Source organism: Mustela nigripes, chromosome 12 (assembly GCF_022355385.1).
Source record: "Mustela nigripes isolate SB6536 chromosome 12, MUSNIG.SB6536, whole genome shotgun sequence".
Taxonomy (NCBI): domain Eukaryota; kingdom Metazoa; phylum Chordata; class Mammalia; order Carnivora; family Mustelidae; genus Mustela; species Mustela nigripes.
The window spans coordinates 42,252,567-42,267,466 of record NC_081568.1 but is presented as its reverse complement, the minus strand read 5'-3'; the positions used below and the strand labels follow the sequence as shown (position 1 = coordinate 42,267,466).

The following is a 14,900-nucleotide window of genomic DNA, read 5'->3' as shown; positions in this document are numbered from 1 at the left end:
TGAGGGTTGCTGGGGGGGGCGGTAGGGAGAGGGTGGTTGGGTTATGGACGTTGGGGAGGTACGTGCTATGGTGAGTGCTGTGAAATGTGTAAGTTTAATGATTCACAGACCTGTACCTCTGGGGCAAATAATACATTATATGTTAATTTAAAAAAAGTTATCTTCTTGGATGCCTGGGTGGTGGGTCCATTGAGCATCCAACTCTTTAAAACAAAAAATTTTATTCATTTATTTGACAGAGAGAGAGAGCACAAGCAGGGGAAGCGGCAAGGGAGAAGGTGAAGCAGGCTCCCCGCTGAGCAGGCAGCCTGACCGACTGGGGACTCAATCCTAGGACCCTGGGATCATGACCTGAGCCGAAAGCAGAAGCTTAACTGACAGAGCCACTCAGGTGCCCCTGAGCATCCAACTCTTGATTTTGGCTTAGATCATCATCTTAGGGGTCCTGAGATTGGCCCCCTGTTGGTCTGCACACTCAGTGGGGAGTCTGCTTGAGGATTCTCTCCATCTCCCTCTGCTCTTCCCTCGTGCAAGCATGTGCTCTCGTGCCCTCTCTCACTCTCTCCCTCTCTCAAATAAATATATAAATCCTTAAAAAAAAGAGAGAGAGAGAGAGTTCTCTTCTTGGTATAGGCTCTTTCCACTGTACATTTAGGAGATAAAGAGCTTTTCCTGACTCTGGTTTTATTTTTTTTTTAAGATTTTATTTATTTATTTGACAGAGAGAGATCACAAGTAGACAGAGAGGCAGGCAGAGAGAGAGAGGGAAGCAGACTCCCTGCTGAGCAGAGAGCCAGATGCGGGCCTCGATCCCAGGACCCTGAGATCATGGCCTGAGCCGAAGGCAGCGGCTTAACCCACTGAGCCACCCAGGCGCCCCTGAATCTGGTTTTAATTCAAAATAATCTTCATGCCAAAGTGGTCCATCTTGGAGCAGCCTGCCCTTGGCCCTTCCAAACAGATGAAAGGACATGCTTTCCAACCAGGTCTCCTTGCGGGAGGCTTAGAGGACTCTGAACTAGTGACAGATTGAGGACAGCCCTTGGACAAGGCTTTGATTGTCACTATCTCTTGGATGAGCAAATTTATAATCAAAGCAGTTAAGTGTCTTGCCCATGCAAACAGCACGTGAGTGGCAGCCCCGGGTTGTCATCAGTCTACCTTTTCACCAAAGCAGAGCTTCTATGGAGGTATAGGGGATGGGAGATACTACTGACCTTCACTGTGGGGCCACCTCCCCCAGGAAGTCTCAACAAATACCCTGGGGGACAACCATTCTGTTCCCTCTGGATTCCCAAATAGTTTATCATTTTCTGTGTTGTAGCATTTTCCACGCAGCCCTGGCTTTAACTGCTGTTCTCTGCCTTTCCCAGAGGCAAGCCCCAGTGAGCATCCCTGGGGAGTCACTAGGCCCAGGTTAGAATCCCAGCTCCACAAATGACTAGCCGCGTCACATTGGTCAAATAACTGGACGTCTCTGGGCTCTCCGGCTCCCCAAAGTGGGTAAGTAATGTCACCAGCCTGGCGGGGCTATTGTGGAATGAAATCCATCAGGCAGATAAAGTGCTCAGCCTCAATTTTGTCTCGATGTTCTGTTTCTCAACAAAGCTTTGGCGACTGGTTGGAATTTGGGGGGAAATGTCCAGATCAGGGAATTGGAAGCTCTGACTTCTGGCCCTGAGTGGCCGTGTGACCTTGGCCAAATCCCCCTACATTCTCTAGATCTCGGCCGGGGTCTGAGCACTGCCCTATGTTCTCCTGGCTAGGCCCTTCTTGGCCCGTGACATTCTAAGTTCCAGGAGCGAATGAACTTGGGGGGGTGGGGTTGGAGGAGGGAAGGCGGGGCGAGTCGGATTGGCCTCGGCGCGCCACGTGTCCCGCTGGGGAGCCGCCCGCTGTCCTCCCGGCCAGCCCCGCGCTGCGGCTGCTGCTACCGCTGGGCTAACGGGCTCTCACCCTGCGAGCTCCTCGTCGGCGCCCGCGTCTGCCGGTTCGCTACGGGAAGCCTCCGCCGCGCGGTGAGTGGGTTGAGGCGGGAGAGGGGACCGCATCAGGGGACCCTCTCCCCTTCTGGGGGCTGCAGGGAACGTGGGGACCAGCGATAAACGCCCAGTCATCGCCGACCTGTGCCTCCCGCGGGACTCCGGGGTGGGGCGCAGGCAGGTGGCTGGCGCGGGCAGGTGGGGGACCGCAGGGGCGGGAACCCGTGAGGGTCGCAGGCTGCACGTGTCTGGGGGAGCGCAGTGGAACCAATCTAGGGCGGCGGGAGCTGAAGAGAAGGCTGGGGGGATGGGAGGGGAACGGGGAAGGGGAGTGGAAGGGAGGGCACGGGGGGACGGGGCGGACTCTGACGCGGGTGTGGTCCAGGGGCCGGGGGCATTCGGGCGGAGGCAGCGCTGGATGCTGGCCGCGCTTTGGCTGGGGTGGGAGGCTGGAGAGACTTCGAAGACCTGGGGTTGGGGGCAACCGGACTAGTGCGGGGTGGGGGGGAGTGGGGGCGGGTCTAAGGACCGCAGGGAAGGGTGTGGCTGAGGCCTAAGACTGAGGCATGCAGGAAGAGGCAGACCCTCCACAGTGGCTTGTGTGTGTTAGGAGTGGGGCTCTCGGAGTGCAGACCCTTGGGGGACTGGCTTGTTCACACCCCAGGAGACCACCTCTCCCCTTTGAACCACTGCGGGCCTGAAGGGGACTCAGCTGGGCGCTCAGGGCATATGCCCCACCCTTCTTCCTGCTCCCCGGAAGCCCAGTTTAGGCCTTCCCGAAGCTTAGGTCTTCAAATAACTCCCAAAATACCAGCAATAGACTGAAGTGCCCCGAATGCAATCCCAGCTCCTCCATCGACCTGCAGCTGTGACCTTGAATCAGGAGTTTTCTGTCTCCCTGTCTCAGCTATTCCAAGTCCGGAGCTGATAAACCCAGCCCCTCTCCGTGGAAATGATGGCTGTCGTTAACATTGATTTACTTGTCAGCTGCAAGGAATGATTACAGATTTGGGAGGTCTTCATTACAGACTTGCCAAGCCTGGGCTATGCTGGTAGGCCCTGTAAGGGGAGTGGAGGGGTCCTTTGGGAAGAGAATCTAGCCTCTGCTTCCTTCCTAGCCCCTCCTTTTCTCTAAAGCCCCGCGGGTCTTCTCTGACTATTCCAAATTTGGACATATGGCTCCGGGGTTGGCCAAAGGAGGGGTTGGCCAAAGGACTCGGGTTTCCTCAGCCTGCCATTTTTTTCACTCACTTCCCCCTTCTGCCGCACCCAAAGCGCACCTGAAATTGCTGACCCCACTGACCCAGAAGGGATATCCTGCCCTGCTTTGCCCTTCCAGGTGAATGACCCTTCCAGCTGCAGCTCCCACAGACCGTGCCCTTCTGGCTAGCAGGCCCCGTGCCATGCAAAAGGGCACTGGCCTGCGAGTCCTTGGAAAGCAGAGTTACTGTTCCCGGTGCTGGAGGGGTCCTGGGGCAAGGTTCTTCCCTGCCTGGGCCTTGGTTAACCATCTGTATAGCAAAGGCTGCTGAACCGCCTGCCCCTTCCAGCTCTGGCACTCTAGGATTCAGCTGTTCTAAGACTTAGGATTCTGGGAGTTGGGTGGGGCTGGGGAGGGAGGCCGAGGCCTGCATCCCCCTCTGCAGCTGTGGCAGTCACTCATCCATCTTCCTCTGCCTTCCACCCTTTGTTCCCAAAGTACTGGCTGCTTGGATTCAGAAACTATTTGAGGTTTCTGGGTAAGGGCAATAGCTCTTGCTGGGGCAGAATGTGGATACCAGTGTGCAGAGGAGGGGGTTGTCCTGGGGAAGGGCCGGACCTCACCTGTGGGAGCGGACCCTGGGAAGGGGTGGAAGAGGCTCTGCAGAGTTGGGGAGCTGCCAGCGCTGGGAGCATCCGCACTGCAGCACCCAGCGGAGCCTTGGGCCACCTGGCTCCAACCCCCCTGCCCCGCCCGGCGTGGGTGGGTGGGCACACCCACTCCCTCTAGGCCTTGGTTCCTTCCTCCCTAGAGGGGCAAGAGATGTGCCCAGGGCACAGCTGGTAAAATGAGTTGGGGCTGCATGACTCCTCATGTTGCATTATTCTAGGACTTTCTGGGGAGGCCCAGGGGTATCACTTACCCTCACCCCACCCAGCTTCTCCAAGATACTTCCTGGGTGGGGACAAAGTGCAGGATGTGGTCTGTACCGTGATTTCTAAGCATGCAAGTCCGAGTCTTGTCTGCACCCCTGCCACCCCCACCATGGTGGAGAGGAAGTCTGGGGGGAGGGGGGCGAGTCCTCTATGCTTGTAAACTTCTTGGCTTGGAATCCTGCCGCACTGCATTTCCTTTCTGCCTGGGGTTGAGAAGCTCCCACAGGGACTGGCTGTGGAGGAATGACTGTCTTTGGGTTCTTTGAGCCTCAGATAACCCGTCTGTAGAAAAGAGGATGAGGCTGGTCCCCACGTCATAAGATTGTAAGATGGCAGATGTGAGAGTGCCTTGTGAACTGCAGAGTGCAGGGCACCGAGAAGCAAGGGCTGCTCTTGTCCTCTCGGAAGGGTGTGGTGCTTGAGAAGGCAGGTGACCTGAGCCTTGGGTTCCTCATCTGTAAAATGGGTGTCCTGGGACCTCTTAAGTTATAATTAAATTGTAACGTCCGTTATTTACTGAACCTTGCAACTTGCCAGGCTGAACCCTTCATAGATTGGACACTGCTGCCGTGCCCATTTTGCAGATGTGGAAAGTCAGCCCTCTGAAGTTTAGGGGAGAAATACTACTAAATGCACGTGTGTTTCCCATGAGTCATGGCCAATTCCTCAGCTCTAGGTGTGTCTTCTTTTCATCTTCACCATGACTCCTCTGAGACAAGCGCTATCTTTATCTTGTTTTACATATGAGGCTCAGTACTTGCCCAAGGCCACACAGCTCCTGAAGAGCGGGTCAGGCTTCAGTCCCAGGAGGGGCGGTTCCAGCCCCTGTCCTGTTAGACATTACGCTTCTCTGTCTTTCACAAAAGTCACCGGAACAGGGATTCAAACCCCGGGCCCATCCACTTCCAAGCCTGGGGCAGCCTCTGATGATCTAACTGGGGCCTTGCCCAGCCCTGAGATCAATGGTTCTGGGTCAGGAGTGGGAAAGACATTGCTCTCTAAGAAACCCGAGTGTCTCCTGTCTCGAGCTGGAGGGGGTGTGCCCAGGCTCAGGGCCAGGAATGGCTTTTACCCAGGCTTCATCAGAGGCTAACTCCCCGAGGCCAGTGGGGCTGGTCCTGGTATCTTCCCGCAGGCTGGGGGAGGAGCCATCAGGAAAGGGGGAGGGAAGGATCCCCATCTTACTGGCCTGGAGCCTCTGAAGTCCAGTGCACACGTCCTGGGAGGGACTAAGATCATTTTCTGGGGTACAGGAAGAAATTATTAGGCCTCTTACTACATATGCTTTTAATCTCATGCTTATAAAATATATTTTTATCATGACGAATACTCACTATTTTTTCCTTGGTTACTGGTGGCACATAGGATCAAAAAGATGACAGATTACAGCAGCAGATTGCCAGCTTTGTGTGTGTGGGAGACTCAGCTGTCTCATTTTTTTATTCTATCCCCATCTCCTACCAATGAACATGCTCAGTAAGGATTTTGTTAAAAATTGAGCTCCTGCTTAATCACTAATTTTCTTTACCACATTGGGTAAATTGTACTTAAACCTCAAGTCATTGCCTCTCCTGGCTATAGAATGAGGAATAAAGCACAGTTTGAAGACCCCTAGACTGGATGTCCTTTTATTGTGTGATTCCCGCCCCCCCCCCCCCCCCGCAAGGGGTTCACTAAAGGAGCATTAAAACAACTCAGTGCATTTCACCCAACAATCCTTATGAGCCACACCCTGTAGTAAGGGGTGCAGCAAAGAAGCAGACACAGTAATCTTTAAGGAACAGTAAAGTTGGGGCACCTGGGTAGCTCAGTGGGTTAAAGCCTCTGCCTTCGGCTCAGGTCATGATCTCAGGGTCCTGGGATATCATCGGGCTCTCTGCTCAGCGGGGAGCCTGCTTCCCCCTCTCTCTCTGCCTGCCTCTCTGCCAACTTGTGATCTCTGTCAAATAAATAAATAAAATCTTAAAAAAAAGAAAGAAAGAAAGAAATAGTAAAGTCATGATTCAGAAGATAGAAAAGTGATCACGTGCCAAAAATTTTATTCTAGTCACTGACTAATGACTGGACAGCCAGATGTTCTGACCAGCTTGAAAGAGGATCAGTGGACACTTTTATTAAAAGGAATGTACAAATGGAGGCAAACTGGTTTTTCTGGTGGAAGGGGAGGGAGATTAATTGGACCTTCACCAAGTAGAACACTGAGCACGTCTGTAAGAATTATTTTGCATTACCATCATTTACCTACAAATTACTGAGCTGTAAAATTGCTCAGACTGAAAGCATAACCTGGAGAGGTTGAAGTCGAGATTTTTTTCCTAGAATACTTTGGAGGCAGGCAGCCTCCATCTACTCAAGGGATGATGAAATAAATCCACAATGGTTGAATCCAAGCCAGTCAAAAGTAGGTGGTTTCTGAGTGCTCTGGGGGTTCAAAGGAGAGAGAAATCCCTTTTGGCTTCCTGGAAGAGTTGAAAGAATCACCTAGGAAAATTTTTAAAAATTGCCAAAGTCCAGGCCTCACCCCAGAACTGATGAATCAGAATCTCAGGGAGTTGACCTTATGCTTTGGTAGATTGGAAAAACTCCCCAGGTGGGATTCATGAAGCCAGGATGGTAGAAGAGGTTCTTGGCTTGGTGGGGCAGGGAAGGGGTGAGTGAAAAGGAAAGAGGGGAAGGCAGATAAATCAGGAAGGATGTCGCAGGCCTTCAGTGCTGAGCAACAAGGGCCTGCATTAAAGGGGGTCTCGGGACACGTGGGCAAGCAGTGACACAGCTCAAGTTAGAGTTCCCAGGGCTCCCCTGGGGTACAGAGGTCTGGGGGAGTTTTTGCATGACCTTCCATGTTATTTTTGATTTTTCTCAAATTGCCTTCCTGCACAGTCTGGTTTCACCCCCTTATACCCAGCATTTCCTCCCACCCTAAAAGCACGCTCTTCCTCCAATGCATGCAAGATACCTTCGGAGGACAAAAATGCTTCTTCTTAGGCTGGTGTTTCTGTTCTGTCTGATATTCCCTCTCTCCTCCATCGGCTTCATTCTATGACATCCAGACTCTTGCTTGTGCCCACCTATTGGCCTGAACCCCTAACATGTGTCTTTAACTTGATACACGCATCACACATTCAATGAGAAAGGACAAGGTTAAAAAAAAATTTAGAAAGTTGTAGTGTTTTTGTCCTGCACACCCATGTCTCATTGTGCCCAGAACCCCACCAATCACAAGTGACTGGGATGAAAGACGCCACCCCATATTAAACATTAAATGTGTTCCTGGACCAGATGAGTATTTTACCTGCATTAGCCCATTGAATTTTCACAGAAAACCTTATGAGATTAGCATTTTCTAGATGAAGAAACTGAGTTGAGAGAAATGACAGAACTTGCCCTAGGTCACGAACTAGGAATTTTCTGGAATTTTCAAATTCAAATTTGAACTCAGGCCCGGACTGTAAAGCCTACATTCTTTATTATGATGCCATGCTGCCTCCCTTGTAAATGTTTGGGTTTATCATAATAAAAACTACCATTTCCTGAGCCTTTACTTTATAATAGGCACTGGGCTTAGGGCTTTTCATCTGCTGTTTCATTTATTTCTCAGTGTTTTGGGATAATTTTTATGTGCATTTTGCAGGTGTGGGTACTGAGATTCAGTACCTAAATCACAAATGGGAGGGGGGTGGTGCAGAGCCGTGACTCACAGTAAGGTTCAACCTCAAAGCCCATACCTCTTGCATGAATTAGCAAGACCTTTCCCCTGTCCAGTTCTCGGTTTCCCTAACTCTTTTTTTTTTCCTTTCCTTTTTTTAAATTTTTTTTTTTTTTTAAGACAAGGGAGTGGTTTTTTTTTTTTGTTGTTTTTTTTAAAGATTTCATTTATTTATTTGACAGAGAGAGACAGTGAAAGGAGGAACACAAGCAGGGGGAGTGAGAGGAGGAAGAAGCAGACCTCCCTCCAAGCAGGGAGCCCGATGTGGGACTCGATCCCAGGACCTTGGGATCACGGCCTAGGCTGAAGCACAGATACTGAACGACTGAGCTACCCAGGTGCCCAGTTTCCCCATATCTTGCACTTGGCCAGCGGCAAGCCACATGTCCTGCCAGCTCTGGTGTTTTCTCTCCCCCAGAGCTTTCCTCCTGGGATCAGTCTGGAGCTCCCAAAGGGGAAGGAAGGAAACATGATTGCTTGTGGGCTAAAGGGCTAAGGCAGGGGCAAGCCATGGTAGCATAAAGCTAGGAGACTCTACCCTAAAATGGATTTCTGGAATGATCAGCCACGATGAGCCCTCCTGGATAGGCAGGTCAGAAGAGGTTCAGGGTTTCTTGGAGGAGAGAGGCACAGGTTTAGAGTGGCCATGGCTGCCAGTCTTGAGAAGCTATTTCAGCCAGGATGATAAAACTTGCATATTGGATAGGGGGAGGTTTGGGGGAAGAACCCTCCTGGGACTGATATCCTGAGATTCTGCTGTGAAAATCCATGGTTAAAATCTATAAAAAACTTTCTCATCCACTCTGGATATGCCTGAAGAGATAGTGATATTATCCCCATTTTATAGATGAAGAAACTGAGGTCCAGAGAGAGAACCTGACTTGTCTGAGGTTACAGACAGATTGGGAACCACACCTAGGTCTTTTTCTTTGGCCTCTCCCTAATGTCCTTCCTGTTGCAGCCAATGTCCACAGTTGCGTGGGGGCTTTGGACCTGGGGCTCAGAGGCATAGATACTGGCCATGGTCTGGGCCTTGGCAAGTCACTTACCCTCCCTGAGATGTCTTTACCTCACCCAGAAAGTGAGGGGCCTGATGTAGTAGTAGATGCTTAAAGGGACGCCTGGGTGGCTCAGTTGGTTAAGTAGTGGATGCTTAAGAAACCCTGGGATTCTGAAACATTGTACATTAAACTTTTTATTCAGCCAATTTGAGAGGTAGGGTCTGGGTTGCTCTGGGAGAGAGCAGAGATCCTTGTTAAGCCAGGTAAACAGCACCGCTATGATTAGTTCCAGAGTTTTCCTGAGTCCACAGAGGTCCCCTTCCCTCACCCCCACACCCCTAAACTGCAGTCTCCACATCTAGTTCTGGAAGAAGCTTGCTTTCTGTGTATATACAAGACTGTACTTACATGAAGCACATATAAACTGCTCTCTGAGCTGAGAATATTTTCCCAAAGACTCAGAGGCCCTTCCTCCAAGCTGTCTCTCCTTGAAAAGGGGCTCTTGTCCAGACAGACCTGGGCTGCAGCCAGCAGTTGAAGTTTCCAGCAACAAGGCCAAAGGAAAACGCTTCCAGTGTGGAGGTGCAGGAGACAGGCCTCAGCCCTCCCTGCCCATGGGACTTTCTGGGCCTCCTTTGGTCCTTGTTGCTGTGCTGGACTTGGGGGTCCCTCACAGCCTGCCCACACCGTGCCCCAGGCAGGGAAAGCCGGAGCTGGCTCCTGGCCAGACCCTGCGGTAGATGAGGTTCCCCATCCCCTGCAGGGGGAGTTTCCACTTTCTGGTGAGAGTTGCACATTTGTACAGAGGGGCCCCTGGTTGTCAGGGAAATAGCAGTGTTTCCTCCAGCTCTGCTGGGGTTGCAGGCAGATCTCTGTCCTCTGCTGTTCCTCCTCAGCCCCACCTCCTGTCTGTCTGTCTGCTGACCACGATATGGGGACTCACCATCAGGCACTGGAGCTACGGGCAAACACGACAAAGCCGGGTCAGAACTTCCCACCAATACAGTGAATGCCTAGTGTCCTGGGCTCTGCCCTTGGCATAAGTTAATGTCTCATCCTCCAACAACCCTCCAAGGCAGGAAAGGGCAAGCCCCAGTTTTGTCCATGAGGTGACCTTGAACTCAGAGATGAGCAATGTGTTCAAGGTCATGGAACTAATAAGTAACAAAATGTATTTGAATCTAGTCCTGTCCATCTGACTCCAAAACCTGTCTTCTCCTTACTGTGTTGCACCGTCCCCAGCAGGATTATGGGCTGAGGTCAGGAAGGGCCAAGTTCACCTAAGTTGTTTTTTTTGTTTTTTGTTTTTTGGTAGTGGGATATGTGGGGAATGGAAAGTATTGAGCTGAAATGCCACCCTGGTTTTCTTCTAGTTCAACTCCTTGTAGGTCTTACTGAATAAGCCAGATAGAGTTCATTATTCTCATTTTTAAAAAGTAATACAGAGACATGGTTTAGAAAGATCAAATGGAACCGTCCCGACTGAAATGGAAAGGACTGGCCTGTCTTTCTCCTCTTGTCTGGGGAGAATGGCTTCACTTACACCTTTGCCTTCCTGCTGGGCGTGCTCACCCGTCTGGGCCCCTTTTCTTCCCATTTCCAAGCCAGTGACAGCCCTTTCTCCATTTCTTTTTAGGTGTAAGACACTTGTTTATTTCTTCCCTCTAGATCCTGTCTCCTACACCCCCCCCCTTTTTTTTTTCTTAAGATTTTATTTATTTGACAGAGAGAGACACAGCGAGAGAGGAAACACAAGCAGGAAGACAAGGAGAGGGAAAGCAGGCTTCCCGCTGAGCAGGGAGCCCAAAGTGGGACTCGATCCCACAACCTGGGATCATTACCTGAGCTGAAGACAGACGCTTAATGACTGAGCCACCCAGGCATCCCTTCAACATCCTCTTTGAAAGCTCTTATCTCCTGTTTGTCCTCACAGGGAAGAATCCAGAGCCTTTACCATGGCCTCAGGCACTGGTCCCATGCCCCCATTCCCTGCTGCCCCACTAGCCATCCTGAGTCCCTTGACCACCCCCCGCCCCAGTAGCCACGTGGTTCGTGATCCTCTGACCACTTGGCCTAGGCTGCTACTCCTTGTCACTCTTTTCTGACCAAGCATTATCTTTTTCCCTTACTTTTTGCCATTTGTATTTGTTATTCTTCCCCATTATAGAGTAAGCTGCAGAAAAGCAGGGTTTTAAAAATCTCTTTTATTGATTGCTCTACCTCAGTGCCAGAGCAATGCCTAATCAGAGCAGATGCTCAAGAAATGCGCACTGACTTACCCGGAACCGGAAGCTAGTCCTTCAGATATTTGCAGCAGGTGGCCCAGAGCCCTTGGAGCATTCTCGTCTGCAGAAAGTTAAGCCCAGGCTTCTGGAACCCTTCCTGGTGACTTAGCATAGAGCATGTGTGGTGCAGATAGCTTGGACTCTGGAATCTGCACTTCGTTGAATTCAGTTTTAAGCTGTGTGACTTTGGGTAAATGCACAACCTCCCTGACTTCCCATCCTCCATTTCCTCCTCTAGGGAAAGGGGAAATCTGATGCTGGGAAAGATCACCGTGAGGATTAAGTGGGACATGTGGGAAAGTGCCCTGCATGGCCTGGAAGAGTCATGTGCTCAGTGGCCATGCCCTGTCTCCCTCTCAGTTCCCAGTCCCTCTCTCATAGTGGTGTGAGTATCTGGACCAGGCCAGTCTCTCCATTGTCTTCAGAAAAATGCATCTAGCCCCAAGACAGGTCTGGGTGTAATTTAACCTAAAGGGCTGGGTGCAGCTGGAAAGCAGCAGGGGGAGTATACCTTCCCTTGGGAGGTAAGAAGGATGAGGAAATTGGGGGAAATCATGGAGGGAACCAGATCTCATGGGTCTCTTTCTTCCCCACAGTGTTCCCTGCTGTAGAACCTGAGACCATGGCCAAACAAGCACAGGTAAGGAGCATCTCCCCTCCTGGAGGCTGTGGTCTGCCTTTCCTGGGCTCTTATAGTCCCTAGGTCTGCTCTGCAGATCTCTGGTACCTTTCTCTAGAAAGGATCAGGACAGGTTCTTAGGCTTTGCTTGCTCCCGTTACAAGTCACACCCTTTTCTGTTGCAAGTGCCCAGTGACCACAGACAACATCCTAAGCAGAAGAAAGAGATGTGTACTGGCTTACGTGACTGACAGTCCAGGGCTTCAGGTTAGGCTGGTTCCAGGGACCCAGTTGATATTGTCAGGATTCTGCCTCTGTGAATTGAACTTACTCTGGGTGGCTTCCTTTGTGGGTGGTCCTTCCCTGATTTGGGATCCCAGCCACCAGCCGCCATGGAGGAAACAATATAATTTATTTACTTTATATCACTTTATAAAGTGATTCCAGGGCAAATCCTAGGTTTCGTTCTCATTGGCTGTACTGGTGGTGACCTGGATTCAGGTGGTAGAGTTGGTCCTACCTGAACTGCATGGCCTAGAAGTGGCTCCCCAGCATGAGAGGGTTCTCTCTGCTTTGGAGCTGGAGGTGTTCCTTGTCACATGCATCTGGAATTAAGTTTCCCTGCTTAGGACACCCCTGTCTTTCATGCTGCAGGACCACTTTGCTAGGCAGTAGAAATGGAGATGTGACAGAGCTTTTACTTTTGGGTGTGGCCAGGATCAGGTTCTGTCCTTGCGCAGAGCTGGGTGTCCTGTGCCAAGCTTCACCCGAGACTGATCCCAGTTGGCTTGCATTAGAAAAGGAGATCCGGCTGCTACAATGCTGGGATGGCGAAGGGAGAATGAAACCAAGGGACGCCTGACTGGGCCCCTTTTGCTCCTCGCTTCAGTCACAGAGCTACTGGCCATGGACATAATAGAAATACTGTGTGATCTTGGGAGAGTTCATTACCCTCTCTGGGCCTCTGTTTTCATGACTCGTCACCCAGTGAACAAGGGCCTTAAGGATATCGATTCACAATTTTTGAAGAGCACAGTGTGTCACGTGACGCAGTATCGGTACTCAAGAGTCCCCTCCCTATCACCCTCTGAGGAGCGTCCTTTGCACAAGTGGCCTCTCTGACCGGGAGGAGAAAGTGTTAGTGGTTACGGGCAAAGGTCCAAGCCATAGCTTGCTCTTCCCCATTTTCCGTATGTAGTCATACCACAGCTACTTCCTGGGAGGACTTCAAAGTGCAGGGTTCTGCAAGACCTGAGTGGCCAGAGCAGATCCTGGGAGAGCAGAGGGGCCCGGACCCAGGGTGTGGGTCTTTGCAATCCTGCTCCAGTGTTCCCAGCCATACTCAGGCCTGGCTGACCCGTGGTTTCTTGTTGCCACGGACCAGGGGCCTGCAGACAGTCTGCAAGCAAGAGTCCCACGGTGGCAGGGCCTTGGGGTTCCCTCATCCCATGAGATGAGCTGGAATCCCCCACACACGGCACTCGTGCCCTGGAGGAGGCTATAAGGGAGCTACGTGGGCATGCGGGTGGAGGAAACGGGGAAAGGGTCCTGGAGAGTTACTGGGGGAGAATGGGGGGGGGGCGGCGGGCAACAAAGGTAATTTGGCACGCTGGGAGTGCAAGGGTTTGGGCAAGAGAGGAGTTTGCAGAAACAAAGCCAGGGAGTCTGAGCAAGGTCTTCCTTCCATTCTTGAGCTGAAGTTGGTATCCTTTGCTTCCAATTATGGACACCCCAGTTCTGCATCTTGTGCGCCCCTTTCCCCACACGTCCCCATGCACACATGCACAGAATAAGGCACTCCCTCTTTTCTCTGCTCCAGATCACCCCCCAGTTAGTTCTGTTGTGTTAATGGTGCTCTTCTCCCTGTCTTTCCTTCTAAAAGAAGGGAACTGGGGACCCACAGTTGTGACAAAATAGTGTGGGGACAGAAAGGTCCCAGACGCATGGCTCTGCGGCGTTCATGCCACAGGGATGGTCTGGGGTGGAACTTGCTGGGGGCATGAGAACACTGGGGACCGGGCAAAGGGGCAGGCGCTGGTGCCCGGAACTCCAGCCGCTGCAGAGATGAGGACCCAGTCAGGTGTCATCACAGGAGCTCTGAGGAGGCATCCTGGCCTGGCAGCCAGCTCTCAGGAGAGGCCAAGGCTTCCACTCCCGCAACAGCTGGGATGGGTCCCAAGACCTCAGAGCCCCAGGGCCCAGGCCGCTCACCAGCTGGCAGCAGGACCTGCTGAATATTTCAGGGTGGAAAGTCCCTTCTGTGCTCTCCCATCCCCGGGGCCATGGTGTCTAATGCCGGGATCCTGCCTGCGGGAGGAGCACAGGCCATCTAGGTGAGGTGGAGAAGTGGGGACAGAGACTTCATCAGGTTGGCGTGAGGATGACTGATCGTGGGAACCCAGGCCTGGGTGATTTGAGGGCCCGTCTCTGTGCCTCTGAATGTGACCAGTGCTAAGGCCCCCCATGTCCACCTCTTCTAGTAGCTGTGATCCCGAGGGCCCCTGGGAGAGTTGATTATCCTTATGCAAAGACACACCTGGGAACCTGGCCTCGCTCCTCACTAAACCGGTCTCGAAGGGAACATTTGGCTCCAGCTCCCTGTCAGTCATTCCCTTCCCCCTGGAGGACATGGCCTCATCTTTCAGTGGCAGTCCTGGCCCTGCTGCCCGCTGTGGAAGGAGGGGCCGGCTGAGGTAGAGGAGCAGCAGTTGTTGGCGGGGGAGCTGGCGGGGAGCTTGGCCGGCTGCTGAGGCCTCGGCCCTTCCACCTTCTCCTCTTCTTGTTCCTTCCTGGCAACTTGGAGTCCCACGGTCTTGGCGACCTGGGGTGTCTGCACCGAGCGCTGAAGAATCTGCGCTGAAGAATCTGGGCGGCCTCCCCGATGTTCTCGCCTGCTCTTGCCTCCAGGGCTTGACTGTGCTGTTCCCTGCATGAAGCCTTCCCCCTCTCTGCTGTTCTGTCCACTGCCCCCTCCTTCGGGGCCCCCCGCTGTCACTCGTCCTTTAGGACTCAGTGTAGACGTCCCAGCCAGGAAATCTAATTCATTCTGCTCAGAATATACTCGGTCATTCATCCATCCCTGTGCCTGTCCCTCTGGGAAACATATTCAGTGGGGGCTTGGTTGTGCCAGGCTTTGTGCCAGGAGTTGGGAGGCATCCGTGAGCAAGACAG

At 52.1% G+C, this 14,900-nt stretch overlaps 1 protein-coding gene across 2 annotated transcripts in view; it reads left to right on the top strand.

Annotated features, from left to right (window-relative positions):
• Positions 1-1,880: 1,880 nt before the first annotated feature.
• Positions 1,881-14,900, top strand: part of ANXA6 (annexin A6) — a 46,608-nt gene continuing 33,588 nt past the window's right edge. For both annotated transcript variants that reach the window (XM_059417189.1, XM_059417188.1), the window contains exons 1-2: positions 1,881-2,018; positions 11,707-11,750. In XM_059417189.1, coding sequence (XP_059273172.1) covers positions 11,733-11,750 — 18 coding nt within the window. In that variant the 5' untranslated portion in view covers positions 1,881-2,018; positions 11,707-11,732. The remainder of the gene's footprint in view (positions 2,019-11,706; positions 11,751-14,900) is intronic.